At 44.0% G+C, this 17,735-nt stretch overlaps 1 protein-coding gene across 3 annotated transcripts in view; it reads left to right on the plus strand.

Annotated features, from left to right (window-relative positions):
- The window catches only part of PRKCE (protein kinase C epsilon), a 535,976-nt gene that overhangs the window by 328,051 nt on the left and 190,190 nt on the right, over positions 1–17,735 (plus strand). For all 3 annotated transcript variants that reach the window (XM_012450580.2, XM_012450582.2, XM_064364050.1), the window contains exon 6: positions 1,701–1,830. In XM_012450580.2, the coding sequence (XP_012306003.1) occupies positions 1,701–1,830 (130 nt within the window). The remainder of the gene's footprint in view (positions 1–1,700; positions 1,831–17,735) is intronic.

The following is a 17,735-nucleotide window of genomic DNA, read 5'->3' on the forward strand; positions in this document are numbered from 1 at the left end:
CCTTGTTCCCAGGCAAGACCCTAAGTGGCAGACCATCCGCTTCAATAGGGATCAGGAAAATCTTGGTCCACTGGAGGGATCAGCCATTCCTTGGGACTGAGTGATAGGGAAATGTCATGAAGACACGCTGCCATGTTTCCATGCTTGCCTTCGAGCTCCCTTTCCAGCTCGCATTTCACTACTCATTAGTCCCCCACGGGGCCCTGTCACTCACCAGTCAGCCAAGGAGCCAAGGCCCAGCTTCTTTGCTGCATGCCAGCCACTTCCTAATCCCCAGGATAGCAAGAGTGATCTTCTCCCGAGCCCATGGATGTCTCAGGTGATGGTCTCCTGCTGATTTTGAGAGGGGCTAAGGGGTGCAGCTGCTCCACTAAAGACAGATGGAGGGTAGCACTGTGGAGGGCAGAGATGACCCAGAAAGGTGGCCAGCAGACTCTTGCTTCATGGAATGTGTTATGCTTCTAGCCTCTTCCATCCCTGTGGTCTCATTGACCTGCCATCCTGTGACACTGGGTGGGATGGGAGTGGGGAGCCATCCTTATTTGCCACGTGAGAAATCCAAGGCTCCAAGAAGTCAGGAAACCTGCCTGAGACCTCATGGGTGGGTCGTGTCAGACCCAGGCCCCCAGTCGCACACCTAGACTTCTGTTCCCCCTTCCTTCCCTTCCGTCTTGACACCATCTCTTTACCCCTTTTAAATAATCCGTGAGAGGCAGCATAGCGGTTAAAAAGCCTGGGCTCTGAATGCAGATTCATGGGGATGGAAGCCTGCGTTTGTCTCGTCAGTTTACCCACATGTTTCTTGATTTTGCTGTGAAGTTGGGGTAACCACGGGCCTGCCCTGTAGGGTGGTGGCGAGGTTTAACTGAGATCATGGTGCCTGGTGTGTGGTCAGCGCTGAGACCTTAGTGTTCTTAGCGCTCATCGCTCTGTACTGGCCATCTTCCTCCTAATTGTTGTCCATCCCAACAGATCCACAGTTTCCACAACATTGTGCGGGGTTTACACGCTGCTGCACAGACCACCATTGAGCTGCCTGGAGACTTTTTGCCTAAGTGGGGCTTCCAGGCACACAGCAGCATTGAAGTTGCAAATTTTTTTGTTGTTGAGACAGAGTCTCGCTCTGTCACCCAGGCTGGAGTGCCGTAGTACAATCTCAGCTGGCTGCATCTCCGCCCTCCGGGTTCAAGCGATTCTCCTGCCTTAGCCTCCCAAGTAGCTGGGATTACAGGTGCCCACCACCACTCCTGGGTAATTTTTGTATTTTTAGTAGAGATGGGATTTCACCATATTGGCCAGGCTGTTCTCAAACTCCTGACCTCAGGTGGTCGGCCCACCTCAGCCTCCCAAAATGCTGGGATTACAGGTATGAGCCACTGCACCCGGCCTGAGGTACAAATTGAGGACAGTGTACTGTGATTGCTTAAAGTCCTGAAGTCCTGGAGGGGACCGCGTTGGGGAGCAGGCCTGGCCTTGCACAGTCAAATGGAGCAGCTTCATTGAGTTAAGAGTGTCAGGAGCTAAGGCCGGGGCAGGATGGAGGCTCTTTCACCTCAGGGCAGCTTTCAGAGCCAAGCTAGGGCCTGCCACCTACAATGACATGTGCTCTCTCAGAAAGAAGTTCTGCGAGAGCTCCGATGACGAGCCCTCTGGGGCACAGAGGCACTCGGTGGTGACCCTGTGTTTTGCCGTCCCTGCAGGTAGGCTCCCAGCGGTTCAGCGTCAACATGCCCCACAAGTTCGGCATCCATAACTACAAGGTCCCCACCTTCTGCGATCACTGTGGCTCCCTGCTCTGGGGCCTCTTGCGGCAGGGTTTGCAGTGTAAAGGTAAGTTGCTCCCTGCCCTGCCCTCAGCCGCCTGCGCGTCCCCTTCCCCGCTACCCGCCCCCAAATCCTGCTTTGTAAAACCCCTTGTCTGTTCTCATAGCCTAGAAAGTAAATTCCAGATTTGGCCAAGAACTGAGCACAAGCCTTTGTTAAGCTCACGTTAGTAACTCTGCCATTTGGTAGGCAGTCTCTGGGCAGAGACCAGCCAGGACTGGGTGGAGGGAAACACCGAGGAAGGAGGAGGGTGGACCCCACGCCTTAAGATCACTCACAGTCTGGGAGACAAGATGAGTCTACAAAAGCATAGACATAATTTAAGGAAAGATATATCAGGGCAGAAGGAAAGTAATATTTTTGGAGTTAGGCCGTGAGGGAAGTGACAGCTGTGAATCGGGGCTCTTCTGGCATAGTCCACGGCTCAGTGCTTACTCTTTGAAAGAGCCATGCTAGAACCTTGTCACGTATGATAGCTTGCTGCTTCGTCACCGGCTTGGGACATAGGGGATATTATCCCCATGGTCCTGGTGAGGAAACAGAGGCTCAGAGACTAAGCAACCTGCTCACATCACACAACTTATTAGCAGAAGTAGGATTTGAACCTTGACTCTTGCGTCCTGGGTTCCTTCCTGTTTCCTGCTGTGCTACCTGCAAACAGCGTGCTCAGATGATCGTGCTACGTGCTGCAGGGAGCAGCATATAACACAGGGAGGTGGAAATGTATTCTGGAGGCCTGAGGAGTGTATCCCGTTTTATAAGCCATTCCAGCCTGCTCACAGAATTGGGCAACCATGAACTACTAGGCAGGCATATTGCATGGACGTTATTTTAAAATAGTGTTTTATTGTTTACATGGAATGTATTAATAAATTCCCATTGTAGAGAAATTAAAAGAATAAGTATAAGAAGATAAACCTAGGATATAACAAATGGTCATTGAAGTGATCCCATGAGAAACTATGAGAATTGGAAGTAAGATCATGGCTGCAGTGGGAATAAAGAGGAGAATGAATGTAAAATATCAAGGAGGAGTAATTTAGTGACCAGATGCAGTTTGGCAGACAGTGGTAGCATTCACTGAGGTGCAGATACCAGAGGGAGGATGGGGTTGGAGGCAGAGATGGAGCCTGAGTTGGGGACACCTTAACTCGAGGTGCCCATGGCAAATTTACATGGAGCTGTCTGCCTGTTGGACATTCTCATTGACACTTGGGGAAGAGGTCTAGACTGAGCATTTCCATGTCGGTTTTGTCAGGATCTAAGCAATGGAAGCTATAAAGGCAATGTCATTCTTCTGGGTAAGTACCTTGAGTATGAAGAGAAAAAAGTCAAAGATAACCCCATGGGGGCAGGTACCAACATCCAAGGGTGGGCCTGCCACGGGAACGAGAGGGAACGACTCATGAGTAGGACGAAAAGTAGCCAAGAATGGCACCATGGAAGCCGAAAGAGTAGAGAATGTTTAACAATTTTGTAAAGAAGTGGTGTCAAATGCTTTCCAAGAGGTTATTTAAAATAAGACACGAAACAAGGGGTTGGATTTAACAACGATGACCTCAGCAGGAGCTGTCTTAGTGGGACAGTGGGATGGAGCCCAAGCTCTATAGGCTAGAGTGAGAATAGAGGGAGAAGGTTTTTCAGAATGCTTTAGACAGTTAGGAAAAAGCAGTGTCAAAGGAGAGTTGGATGAAGCGGGAGGGAGAGGGGACTGACTGTTGATACAGGATGGGAGGGGAGTGGGGATGGGCCTTGGGGAGAATGACGGACACCACCTTCCCAGATAGAGGGAAAGCCTGGCCACAAGGCCTGGGCGGAGACGCATCTCTGTTGTCGGGGATAGAAATCCAGGCAGAGGTGAGTGGACAAAGTCATCATTTAAGTTTTGAATCTGTTGAGGGCATTGCAAGGAGATTCCCCTTATTTTCTGACATAGGAAGTCTTTTTTGAAGTAGGAGGGAGAAGTGGGGATGTGAGAGGCACGAGGTGAGTGGCGAGGGCTAGAAGTAGCCATTGTGGGGACAGAAGACCGTCCAGCCACTAGACATGAGGAAGTGCTGACTGTGGACACACGCGGTGTCCTGTGAGCTTCCCGGCACCCTTGGAGGTGGAGGCGGAGCCATTCCACTTCCCCATTGGAGTATTCTTTCTAGCACGTGACCCTGAACAAAACGGGGCCTGCCTGGAATCCTTTAGGTGAGATGAAGAGAGCAGAAGGGAGGGGAGCCAGGAGTCTTGAGTGTCTTTAGCAGAGGAGCGACGCACTTTTGGAAAGATGAGTGTGGTTGCCGGGAAGCAGGGCCTGCTTTGGAGGGAACCGTGCTGAGCTGATGTCTGGTTTTTAAAAAAATATATTAATTATTGATCAGTCTAGGGAACCTAAATGAAGATACCGTCATCTCATAAATATTGTTATTTTAAGAAAGCAGCCCAGACACTCGGACGTCACTGTTAGAGCTGTGGGTCCCTGATGTCCCTGGAAGAAGGAGGGCCAGGGACCACGTACTCAGCTCTCGCTGGGCAAGAAATGCTCTTGGCCCTGCTCAAGGAAAGAAGGGGGAAAATGAGGATGCTGGAGCAAGAATATCTGTCCTTGGGAGCCCAGGAACCCGGAGGGGAACTCAGGCCACACGAGGGCTGGAAGATGAAAGCTCAGACCTGAAGCTATCCAGCCAAAGTGTGCAGACTTTTACTCTCCTGTAGCTCTGATGTGGTGACTTGGCCTTTTTTCCCCTTGCTGTTCTCCTGTGACCCTCTCCGTCTCCCTCTCCCTTCCTCTCTCTTTAATTAAGAGACTTTATTTTTTTTTAGAGCATTTTTAGGTTCACAGCAAAATTGAGCAGAAAGTACAGAGAGTTCCCATATTTTGTGTCCCCAACACACACAGCCTCCCGCCACCAGCGTCCCCAGCAGAGCAGCACACATGCACAGCCGCGGAACGTGCACTGCACAGCATTATCACCCAAAGTCTGTGGTTTACCTTGAGATCCACTCATGCTGTTGAGAGTTCTGTGGGTTTGGACAAATGGACAGTGCTTGGTGTCTACCATGATAGTATCATACAGAGTAGCTGGATGGCCCTGGAAAATCAGCTGCTTCTGCTTATGTCTTTAGATCCGTTCTCCACCTTAAGTCTTGGTCCTGTAGACTCCTTAACCTGTGGAGAGGGGTCATGGCCAGAAGAGGCCAGCATGGGCTCAAGGCAGGGGCTGCTTGTGCCCCGGTCTAAGCCTGGTTCTGCTGCTATGATTATTAAGAAAAAGAAACCAAGACTTAGTGACCTGCAAGCACCCCCGAGCAAGTCCCTATGAAGCTGGCTCTGGCACCCAGGCAGCCTGACCCTGCATCTGGCTCTGGTAGGTGCTCTGCGCCACCCTCTCCTGCTTAGGAAGACTCAACCAGGCTTCCTCTTGTACTGGACCATGCTGGCAGGGCCTCCTGGGCTGGAGTCCTGGTCCCCTGGTCCTGGCGGGAGGTCATCCATTTGGCCTACTGCCCTGTGGCTTCAGCTTTTTTGCCATTCCCATTCCCATTCCTGGAAATAGATTTCAGTAGTTTCAGCAAAACAGGTTTCTCCAGAGCTTGGGTCTACGAGGAAGGACCCATGAGACTGTCCTGGTCACTGTCCCTCCAGTCTAAAATAGTCTGAGCCACACAGGTTCAAGCACTGTGTGTGTGCCCTCCCGGACACTGTCCCTTTGTCAGCCAGGTAGAGGGAGCATAATTATGTCTGCTTTTACTGGCAAGGAAATGGAAGACTTGAGAGAGCACATAGGGCATACAAGGAGCACTTGGCCCTGGGGGCGGTCCTTTTTCTGCCCACAGCCACAGAGGGGCCAGAGCCTGGGAGGATGCTCACATGATCACTGGGTAACAGATCTTAACCGAGGAAAGAAAAACACTGGCATAAAGTGAGCAGGCAAAATAGTTCATTTCTTTTCTTTCATTTTGTGATTCAAGTGCCTGCCGTGCCTGAGTCTCTCCAGACTCATTCATGGGTCTGTCTGAGCCCCTCAACCATGATGAAACAGTCCAGAAATTAGCTTCCCAGGTTCCAGGATCAGCATCACCAGTCTGGGGCATTTGGATCCTTTTCATTCTCCACTTTACTGGAACGGTGCTGCCTTCTCCCATCTCAGTTTCACTGGCACCGTGGACCTCTCTGGGGGCCCTTTTCCACCTGTTTTGTTTTTCCATTGACCCATGGAGTCAGTGCCCCCTGGAGGCAGAGACACAGGATACCTTTTGATTGTAGTTTCCTTCTCTAGAGAAGATCCAGTTCTCACTTGCTCCCATCCCATCCCCCACACTCATGTCTCAGCACAGCTGCTCTGAAGTCATCAGGCACCAAGTGGCAACTTAACAGGAAAGCCAGACCTCCTGACGGAGCCTGCAGTCTTCCCTGTGGGGACCTGCAGAAGCAGAAGCCCTGCTTTTTCTCATCCCCATCTGGGCTGAACGCTCGGCACCTGCTGTCCTCCAGGACAGGCGTCAAGGGACAGGGAGGAAGGTGCACTCCATGAAGGCCTGGACTGGAGATTCCTAAAGAATCTTCTTCCTCGCTCATGCCTCTCTCTGAGATGCATCTTAATAACTGCTCTGACCTGTGACTGTTTTCAGGGGCTAAGGGGACAGGGTGACCCTCCTCTCCAGTAAGTAGTGAACAGGCAAACCTCTCAGGAGTGGTGGCCTGCAGAGATCACAGGCTAGGAGTTGGGGAGCTGTCCTGGTTTGGGTACCGCCTGGCTGGGGATGGCAAGCAGGTCACCCTGGCTTGGTGCCCTCGGCTTCTAACCCCAACTGTCTTCTTCCCTTCTGAGGATAGTAATAAAGTGATAAAAATGGAGTGATCTTAGCCACATACCTTGGGTTGACTGTGCAGAGCCATAAAGTTAAAAGGAAGGCCTGCCTGTCTCCCTCCTTCCTTCTTTTCCTTGTTTTCTTCTTTTTCTTTTCTTTTTTTATTAAAAAAATATTTCGGATACTTAAAAACATGAAGAATAATTTTTAATTTTGAACTTTTCTGAAAATGTCAGTCCGTTACTATTTTTAACAGCTAGGCCCTTGCCTTAACTTCAACTTTTATTTTTAGAATTATAAAGCACCCAATATATAAATACATTCTCACTGTCAAAGATCCAAGCAAGACTGAAGTTAGATGTATATTAAAAATATTAAAGGCTTTCTTTATATTCTCTTCTCACTTTCATCCTCAGACTTCTAAAAATGTGCCGTGGGTCCTCTCAGGCTTATTGTGTGCTTTTGCTGCACGGAACTCACATACACTGCGTTAGAGTCTATTGCTAATAAACGATCCCAGGACATAGTGGTATAAAACTGCCAACACTTATTTTCTCAGAGTTTCCACTGGTCAGAAATCTGGATGGGGCTTAGCTGGGTGCGTCTGACTCTCATGAGGTTTCAGTCAAGCTGAGAGCTGGGGCTGTTGTCTCATCTGAACACCCAACTGGAAGATGATCCACTTCCAAGCTCTCCCACATGGCCACTGACTGGGGACGTCAGTTCTCTGACATATGGGCCTCTCCACATGGACTGGCTTCCTTCAGCGCAAGCAAGAAAGTGAAAGGTGCCCCAGACACAAGCCAACGTGGCATCTCGTCCCTTTTGATGTTTTCTGTTCATTAGAAGAGAATCACTATGTCCAGTCCTCTCCAAGGGAGGGAGTTACATAAGCGCATGAACACCAGGAGGGCAGGGGCAATCAAGAGGCAGCTCAGGGCTGCCAGGCACACCTGCACCTCCCCACCCAGATCCCCTCACCTCCTCACAAATGCAGTCGTGTTGTCTCTGGGGTCTACCCTGACCATTTTAAATACTCATGCTCTCAAGCTCTCATCTCTTACTTCTTCTGCTTTTTTAATTCTAGGATAGCATTTATCATCTTCTAATATTCTAAATCAATTTTTTTTTAGTCTGTCACCCAGACTGGAGTGCAGTGGTGTGATCTCGGCTCTCAGTTCACTGCAACCTCCACCTCCCAGGTTGAAGCGATTCTCTTGCTTCAGCCTCCGAGTAGTTGGGATTATAGGTACGTGCCACCACCATGCAAGGCTAATTTTTGTATTTTTAGTAGAGACGGGGTTTCACCATGTTGGCCAGACTGGTCTTGAACTCCTGACCTCAAGTGATCTGCCCGCCTCGGCCTCCCAAAGTCCTGGGATTACAGGTGTGAGCCACCACACCCAGCCTAAATTACTTATATAATGTTAATTTCTTTTTTTGTGAGACAGAGTCTCACTTTGTCACCCAGGCTTGAGTGCAGTGGCGCAATCTTGGCTCACTGCAACCTCTGCTCCTGAGTTCAAATGATCCTCCTGCCTCAGCCTTCCAAGTAGCTGGGATTACAGGCACCTGCCACCACACCTGAGTAATTTTTGTATTTTTATTAGAGATGGGGTTTCATCATGTTGGCCAGGGTGGTCTTGAGCTCCCAACTTCAAGTAATCAACCTACCTCGGCCTCCCAAAGTTCTGGGATTATAGACATGAGCCACCACGCCAGACCTTATAATGTTAATTTCTCTCTCTCCCAATCTAAATATAAGCTCCATGAGGACAGATTTTTTTTTGTCTGTTTTGTTGTCTGTTTACCCAGCATCTACAACAGTGCCTGCACACTGACACTCAATACGTATTTGTTTATTCCGTCCTACGTGCATAGTCATATAGTTTGATTTTCTATAATATGTCTTGGAATATTAACAAGGCAGTGCACAGAAGTCTACTTCGCTCTTTCAAATGATTGCCTAAGAGTCCACATCGTGGATATTCCATAGATTGTTGAAATGTTTCCTTCTCGATGGATATTTAATGGTTTCTGTGTTGTCACTATTTTAATATATGCTGTCACAGATATCCTCATATATGCCTCTTTATGCATATGTGTGAATAATTATGAAAGAAAGGTCCCTAGAAGTCAAACAGTCACCATAAGCCCTTGTCTTTTTGTGGTTGAATTATACAAGGAGGAAATTCCATAAGGGCCCTTTTCCTTGTTGTTTGCTTTAAAGTCAAGCCATGTTAACGGACTGCTTTACCTTCCTTTTCGTTGACATTTAATTTTGTGTGGCTTGCATAGTGAGCTTGGGATGCTAGCTCCCTGTTAGCTGTTGGGTCTGGTCTGAGAGGTGTCATTTATGCCACTATAGCACTGCTACTTCCATAGAGTTAGAATAACTGAAAGGCATGGCATCCTGGTTTGTGTAAGGTGTCGTGGTGAACCTGGAGATAAAACGTTACTTTAGTTCTCTAGAAACTTGCACTGTACTTGGTCATTGAACGTATTAACACGTGAAATAATCGGCAAGAATTCAGGCAATGAGTCAGAAATAAGTGTGAGGAATTTATAGGCAAGAGAGGGCCTGGAAAGGAGCGCGGGGAGAAAGAATGCCACAGAAATGCTTTGGTTGACTCAGATTCCTTTGCAGTTGCATCCACAATGCCTGGGGACCATCAGAATGTCCCCTGCACATGTGGCAGATTGACTGAAGATTCAGTCTGAGCTTTCATCTGAGGAATGCTGGGTAGCAGACAAGCGGCCGATCGTGGTGCCCGGAAAACTCTGAGTCACGGTTCTGGTGTGATTAGGACTCCCAAATCTTTCTGGTGATGACATGTGGCCCAGCGTGACCCCAGGGGCCATCCGTCTTACCTCCTTTCTCCTCTTCTGCCTGGGACTTTGCGGTCGTTCGCTCCTCTGCCAACTTCCATTGCACAAGCGCACAATTTCCCATTTGCAAATATTTGCTCTCTGTCTGTGAGCGTGGCATGACTGGAACCTGTTATGAAATCAAATCATTGCCCTGGCTTACCCTCAAGGGCCAAATTACCCCTACATAAAGAAATTCCTGCAGCATACATGGGCCTGCGCCCCTCCTTAGGTGTGGCTCTGTCGCTGTTCCCAGAAGGTTGTCTGCTTGCTTTGGAGGAATTCCCACGAGCCTGACCTGACTTTTGCTTCAATCACAGCTGTAAAAAAGGGTGGAAACATGGAAACCAAGTCTCTCTCAAGGACGGTAGGATGTGTAATAAATAGAAGGTGAAAGTCAGAGTGCCCAAACCCCAGTGTGTCCCAAGACAACATGGCTGCTGCTGCACCACCCAGCACTCAGTAGGTCCTCAACAAATGTGTGGTGAATATTGGGTAGTAGCAGAAGAGTGCTTCTGTTTTTTTGTAAGAGCCCCTGGCAAAGCAGCTCCATTTCTTCCTGGCACAACTTCATCCAAATGAAACCAGTGAAAATGAGCACTGAGAGGCATTCTGGAAAGAGAAGCCTTAAAGGGCAGCCTAGGGCTGGGAGTGGATTGGCAGCTGGGGCTCGCAGCCTTTGGCCTTGGTGCTCCCCACTAGTGTTGCCGGGGGGCGGGGAGGGTGGGGGAGTGGGTGGCTCATTTGGCCACATTAATGCGAATGCATCTCAGGTTTCTTTTGGTTCCAGCTGGGACGTACACTGTTCTTTGCTGGTCTGTGGCCTCCTAATGGCACCTGCAGCCTCCAGGAGCCTGTCATGCTCCCATTGTGGCTGCCCGAAGTATCTGGAGCTCTCCTTCCTCACCAGCTTTGCTCTGACATTTCCAGACTTCTCGAAGCACTTTCAAAGTCACCATTTCACATCATGCATGCTAACTGAGGTGCGATTGAGATTTCTTTTTACATATTAAGATGACTACATAGCTCAGGGGAAATAGCAGCGTTTCTAAAAATAACAGGCAAAGTCCCCAAAACCAAAACCAAAAAACGGTTATCTCCTTTGCCAACCTGCCAGCCCAAGTGGTTTTGTCAGGACAGACAGGTCTGGCATTTCAACACCAGAGGGCGCCGGTGGTCAAGTTATGTAGACAACTTGGTTGCCCTTGTTAAGAATTCTCAATTTGGCTCCTTTTTTCTTCTCCTTTCTGTCACCTCACAAAGAGGCAGAAGACAGCTTTCATGGGTTTGGTGGGCGGGGCAGACGAAGTGAATGAGCATCAAAGGACAGCCTATGCAATGGGGCGGGGGAGTGGGGACAGAATCCCGGGCACAGTGCTATTGCTGGAGTCTCTGATCAGCCTGCTGATCAGTTATTAGTGATAACTCTGTTAGTCAAGTGGGTGCCATGGCCGGGCTGCGGTGGAGGTTTCTTGTTTGTTTTTGTTCTGAGAAAGTCACCCTGCCACCACCTCACCCCACCCCCGCCTTTAGCTCAGTGGGCATCTTGGGTGCAGTAGCTTGGTTAAACTCTTCAGGCTGGGTTGTGGGGGCTGTCTCCAGACGGGACCAGGTTATGTGGTGTTCCGGAGGTCTGGCTGCTCATCTTGCCTGGCTTAACTCCAGGAATAGTTTTGATTTTTAAAAATTTTTAGTAGACTTCATATTTTGGGTAGTTTTAGGTTCACAACAAAATTGGTCAAAGGTATCAAGAGTATCCACATACCTTCTGCCTCCACACATGCACTGCCTCCCTCACCATCAGCATTCTGCACCACAGTGGTGTATTTGTTAACGGTCAATGAACCTTCATGGACACATCATCTTCAAAGTCCATAGTTTACATTAGGATTTGGTGGTGTTCAATCCATGATTCTGGACAAATGTATAATGACATGAATCTACCATTACAGTATCTTACAGAATAGTTTTACTACCCTAAAAATGCTCTATGCTCTCTGCCTCTTCATCCCTCCCTCTCTCCTAACCCCTGGTAAACATGAATCTTTTTTTTTCTTTTTCTTTTTTTTTTTTTTGTTTTTTTGAGATGGAGTTTTGTTTCTGTTGCCCAGGCTGGAGTGCAATAGCGCGATCTCAGCTCACCGCAACCTCCGCCTCCTGGGTTCAAGCGATTCTCCTGCCTCAGCCTCCTGAGTAGCTGAAATTACAGACATGCGCCACCATGCCTGGCTAATTTTGTATTTTTAGTAAAGATAGAATTTCTCCATGTTGGCCAGGCTGGTCTAGAACTCCAGACCTCAGGTCATCCGCCTGCCTCAGCCTCCCAAAGGGCTGGGATTACAGGCGTGAGCCACCGCTAATCTTTTTACCACTTCCATAGTTTTACCTTCTCCAGAATGTCCTATAGTTGGAATCATATAGAGGGTAGCCTTTCCAGATGGACATATTTCACTTAGCAATATGCATTTAATGTTCCGCTATGTATTTTCACAGTTGATAACTCACTTCTTTTTAAGGCTGGATAATATTTCAGTGTCTGGATATACCATAGTTTATCCGTTCGCCTACTGAAGGACACTTTGCTTGCTTTCAGATTTTGGCAATTATGAATACAACTGCTATAAACATCTGTGTGCAGGTTTTTTATATGAACATAAGTTTTCACCTCATTTGGGTAAATATCAGTAGTGTAATTGCTGGATCTTATGGTAACAGTATATTTAGTTTTGAAAGAAACTGCCAAACTGTCTCCCAAAGTGGCTAGACCACTATGCGTTCCTACCAGCAATGAATAAAACGTTTCTGTTGCTTGGTATCCTGAATAGCGTTGGGTTTTATCAGTGTTTTGTATTTTGGCCACTTTAATAGGTGTGTAGTGGTATTTCATTATTGTTTTAATTTGCAATTTCCTAATGACATATAATGTGGAGCATCTTCTCATATGCTTATTTGCCATCTGAATATCTTCTTTGGTGAGGTGTACGCTCAAGTCTTTCACCCACTGCGTTATTCATTTTGCTGTTGTTGAGTTTTAAGAGTTTGTTGCCTATTTTGGATAATAGTCCTTTATCATATATGTCTTTCGTAAATATTTTCTCCCAGCCCGTTACTTGTCATCTCATTCTATTGACAGTGCTGTGGTTTGGTTGTTTGGTTTGTTTTCATTTGGAGGGTGGGGGACAGAGCAAAAGTTTTTTATTTTAATGAAGTTCAGCTTATCAGCTATTTCTTTCATGGATCATGTCCATGCATCATGGTGTTGCATCAAGAAAGTCATCTCTGTAGCCAAGGTTACCTATATTTTCTTCTACATTATCTTCAAGGAGTTTCATAGTTTTGCCTTTTACATTTAGGCCTACAGTCCATTTGGATTCATTTTTGTGAAGGTTGTAAGGTCAGTGTCTAGATTCACTATTTTGCATGTCTAGTTTTTCTAGCAACATTTGTTGAAAACTGTCTTTGCTCCACTTTATTGCCTTTGCTCCCTTATCAAAGATCAGTTGGCTATATTTGTTTGGGTCTGTTCTGGCTCTCTATTCTGTTCCATTAATCTTATTTGTCTGTTCCATTGATGTTTTGCCAATTCCACATTGGCTTGATTACTTTAGCTTTATAGTAAGTCTTGAAATTGGGTAGTGTCAGTCTTCTGACTTTGTTCTTTTTCTTCAATATCGTGTTAGCTATTCTGGGTCTTTTGCTTCTCTCCATATAAACTTCAGAATGAGTTTGTCGATATCCGTAAGTAACTTGCTGGGGTTTTGATTGAGGTTTCATTGAATACATAGATCAAGTTTGGAAAGACACCTTGACAAATACTGAGTCTTTCTATCCATGAATATGGACTATCTCTACTTGTATTTAGTTCTTTATTTCTTTCACAAGGGTTTTATAGGTCTACTCATATAGATCTTGTACATATTTTGTTAGATTTATATGTAAGTATTTCATTTGGGGGAATGATAACATATATGGTTTGTTTTTAATTTTAAATTCCATTTGTTCATTGCTGGTGTATTAGAAAACAATTGACTTTTGTATATTAACTTTGTATTCTTCAATCTTGCTATAATAATTATTAGTTTCAGGAGTTTTTTGTTGATTCTTTTGGATTTTCTACATAGACAATCATATCATCTACAAACAGATAGTTTTATTTCTTCCTTTCTAATCAGTATACTTTGTATTTCTTTTTCTTGTCTTACTGTATTAGTCAGAACTTCCAGTATAGTGTTGAAAAGGAGTGGTGAGAGGGAACTTCCATTTTGTGTTCCTGTAGAGTTTTTGTTGATGTTCTTTATTAAGTTGAGGTAATTCCCTTCTATTCCTTGGTTGCCGAGATATTTCATCATAAATAGGTGTTGGATTTGTCAAATGCTCTGTCTACATCTATTGTTAGAATTATGTGATTATTTTTCTTTCTTTAGTCTATTGATACATTGATTACATTAGTTGATTTTCAAATGTTGAACCAACCTTGCTTGCCTGAGATAAATCCTGCTTGATCATGATGTATTCTCTTTATAAATTGTTGGATTGAATTTGCTGATTGTTGTTGAAGATTTTTGCATTCATATTCATAAGAGCTATTGGTTCATAGTTTTTTCAATAATATCTTGCTTTGGTATTACAGTAATGGTGGCCTCATAAAATGAGTTAGGATATAGTCCCTCTGTTTCTTCTAGAAGAGATTATAGAGAATTGATATAATTTCTTGCTTCAGTGTTTGGTAGTATTCATCATTTGGGCCTAGTACTTTCGGATTTGGAAGGTTATTAATGATTGATTCTATTGCTTTACAAATAGACCTGTTTGTATTGCCTATTTCTTCTTGTGTGAGTTTTGGCAAATTGTGTATTTTAAGGAATTAGTCTTATTTTGTGGGGGTTATCACATTTGTGGGCATAATATTCTTCATAATACTCCTTTATTATTCTTTTAATACCCATGGGATTCATAGTGATGTCCTCTCTTTTATTTCTGATATTGATCATTTGTGCCTTCTCTCTCTCTCACTAGCACTACTAGAGGCTTATCGAGTCTGTTTCAAAGAAACAGCTTTTTGTTGTTGATTTTTCTCTATTGATTTTCTGTTTTTAATTCAATTGATTTTTGCTCCAAGTATTATTTCTTTTCCTCCTGCTTACTTTGGATTTAAGTAAGCTTACTTCTGTCTCCTTTTCCTGGTTTCCTAATATAGAAGCTTAGATTATTGATTTTTAGATATGTTTCCTAATACATGCATTCAGTGCTGTAAACTTGGGTTGAACACTGCTTTTGCTGTATCCCACTAATTTTGATAAGTTATATTTTATTTTATTTCATTTTTTATTTTTATTTTATTTTTTGGGGGGGATGGAGCCTCACTCTGTCACCCAGGCTGGAGTGCAGTAGTGTGATCTCGGCTCACTACAACCTCTGCCTCCTGAGTTCAAATGATTCTCCTGCCTCAGCCTCCCAAATAGCTGGGATTAAAGGCATACGCCACCACACCTGGCTAATTTTTGTATTTTTAGTAGAGATGAGGTTTCACCATATTGGCCAGGCTAGTCTTGAACCCCTGACCTCAAGTAATCTGCCCGCTTTGGCCTCCCAAAGTGCTGGGATTACAGGCATGAGCCATTGTGCCTGGTTGATAAATTGTATTTTAATCAACTCAAAATACTTTAAAATTTCTCTTGAGATTTATTTTCTCACTCATATGCTATTTAGCAGTATATTTAATCTTCAAGTATTTTGGAATTTTTCAGTTATCTTTCTGTTATTGATTTCTAGGTTAATTCTGTTGTGGTCTGAAAGCCGACATTGTGTGATTTCCATTCTTTTAAATTTGTTAAGGTGTGTTTTATGGCCCAGAAATGTGGTCTTTCTTGGTGATTGCTTCATGTGAGCTTGAAAAGAATATGTATTCTTCTGTCACTAAATGAAGTTGTTGATAGATGCTAGTTATATTCAGTTGATTGATGTTGCTGTTGATTCAACTATATTCTTACCGATTTTCTGCCTGCTGGATCTATTTTTGAATAAAGGAGTGTTGAAGTCTCCAACTATAAAAGCAGCATCATCTGTTTATCCTTGTAGTTCCATCAGTTTTTGCCTCACTTCTTTTGATGCTCTGTTTTTAGGTACATGCACGTTAAAAATTATGTGTTTTTTGAGAATTGACCTTTTTATCTCTGATAACTTTCTTTGTTCTGAAGTCTTCTGTGTCTGAAATTAATTTAGCTATTTCTGCTTTTTTGGGATTAGTGTTAGCATGGTACATCTTGCTCTATGTCTTTACTTTTAATCTGTATGTGTCTTTAAAGTGGGTTTCTTGTGAACAACATGTAGTTAGTTGGGTCTTGTTTTTATGATCCACTCTGGCAATCAGTCTTTTAATTGGTATATTTAAACCATTGACATTTGAAGTCAATGATTATTGATATAGTTGGGTTAATATCTACCATACTTGGCACTGTTTTCTATTTGTTGCCCTTATTCTTTGTTTCTGTGTTTGTCTTCCACTCATTTTCTGCCTTTTCTGATTTTAACTGAGCATTTAATATGATCCTATTCTGTTTCTCTCCTTTCTTAGCATATCATTTATGCTTTTTTTTTTTAACTTATTTTAGTGGTTGCTGTAGAGTTTGCAATATGCATTTACAACTAATCTAAATCCACTTTCAAATAATATTGTGCTGTTTCATGATAGTACAAGTACCTTATAACAAAATTATCCTAATTCCTCCCTGCCATCCTTGTCGCATTACTGTCATTTATTTCACTCATACATGAGCATACCTAGCATATAAGTAAACACTATAATCACACGTAATCGGCATGCTGTTAATATTACGATTTTGAGCAAACTGTTAACTGTTAGATTAAGAATAAAAATAAAAGTTTTTATTTTACCTTCACTTATTTCTTCACCTTTCTTTACCTGCTCTCTTTCTTATGTAGATCCAAGTTTCTGAGCTGTATCATTTATCTTTTCTCTGAAGAACTACTTTTAACATTTTTTGCAAGACAGATCAGTGCCGATAAATTCTTTCAATGTTTGCTTGTCTGAGGAAGTTTTAATTTCTCCTTCACTTTTGAAGGATAATATTGCAGGGTAGAGAATTCTAGGTTGGTGGGGTTTTTATCTCAACATTTTGAATATTTAACTTTATTCTTGCTAGCATGGTTTCTGAGGAGAGGTTGGATACAATTCTTATTTTTTCTCCTTTATAGGTAAGGTTTTTTTGTCCTTTGACTTCTTTACGCATTTTTAAAATCATTGATTTTCTGTAGTTTAGAAATGATATTCCTAGGTATAGTTTTTGTTTGTTTGTTTGTTTTTGGCATTTATTCTGTGTGGTGTTCTTCAAGCTTCCTGGAGCTGTGGTTTGTTTCGGCATCTGACGTTAATTTTTGGAAATTCTCAGTCCTCATTGTGTCAAATATTAATATTTTTTCTGTTCCTTTCTCTATCTTCTCATAGTGGTAGTCTCTTTATGCATATGTTACACCTTTTGTAGTTATCACACAATCCTTGGATATTTTTTCCAGTCTTTGTTTTCTTTATTTTTTCATTTTTGAAGCTGCTATGGGTATGTCCTGAAGCTCAGAGATTGTTTCTTCAGCCATGTCTAGTCTACTAATAAGCCCATCAGAAGCATTCTTCATTTCTGTTAGTGTTTTTGATCTCTAGCATTTCTTCTTGATTCTTTCTTGGAATTTCCATCTCTCTGTTTCTGTTACCTATTTGTTCTTACATGCTGTGTACATTATCCATCAGAACTCTTCGCATATTAATCATAGTTGTTTTAAATTCCCAGTCCGATAATTCCAGCATCCCTGCTACATCTGAGTCTAGTTCTGATACTTTTCTTATCACTTCAGACTGTGGTGTTGTTTATGCCTTTTAGGATGCCTTACAATTTTTTTCTTGCCAGATATTATGTACTGGGTAAAAGGAACTGCCACTAAATAGGCTGTTAGTAATGTGAGTAAGGTGTGGAGCACGGAAAGTATTCTATAGACATGTGATTAGGTCTTTTCATGAGTGTGTGCCTTTGAGCTGTGACCCTCACAAGTGCTGTTCAGTCCTCCCTTGGCCTTACGTAGGACAGGATGGCTAGAATGGGCTGGAGTTGGGGATTTCCTTGTCCCCAGATCAGTCAGGGCCTGATAAAACCTCAATAGTTTAAGCTCTGATAAAATAGTTTCTCCTAAGGGAAGGCCTCATTAAGAAGAGCAGAGTGTTCTGGCCTATTTTT

The sequence above is a fragment of the Aotus nancymaae genome, unplaced genomic scaffold (genome assembly GCF_030222135.1).
Source record: "Aotus nancymaae isolate 86718 unplaced genomic scaffold, 86718_ANA_hifiasm-v0.15.2.pri h1tg000057l, whole genome shotgun sequence".
Classification (NCBI taxonomy): domain Eukaryota; kingdom Metazoa; phylum Chordata; class Mammalia; order Primates; family Aotidae; genus Aotus; species Aotus nancymaae.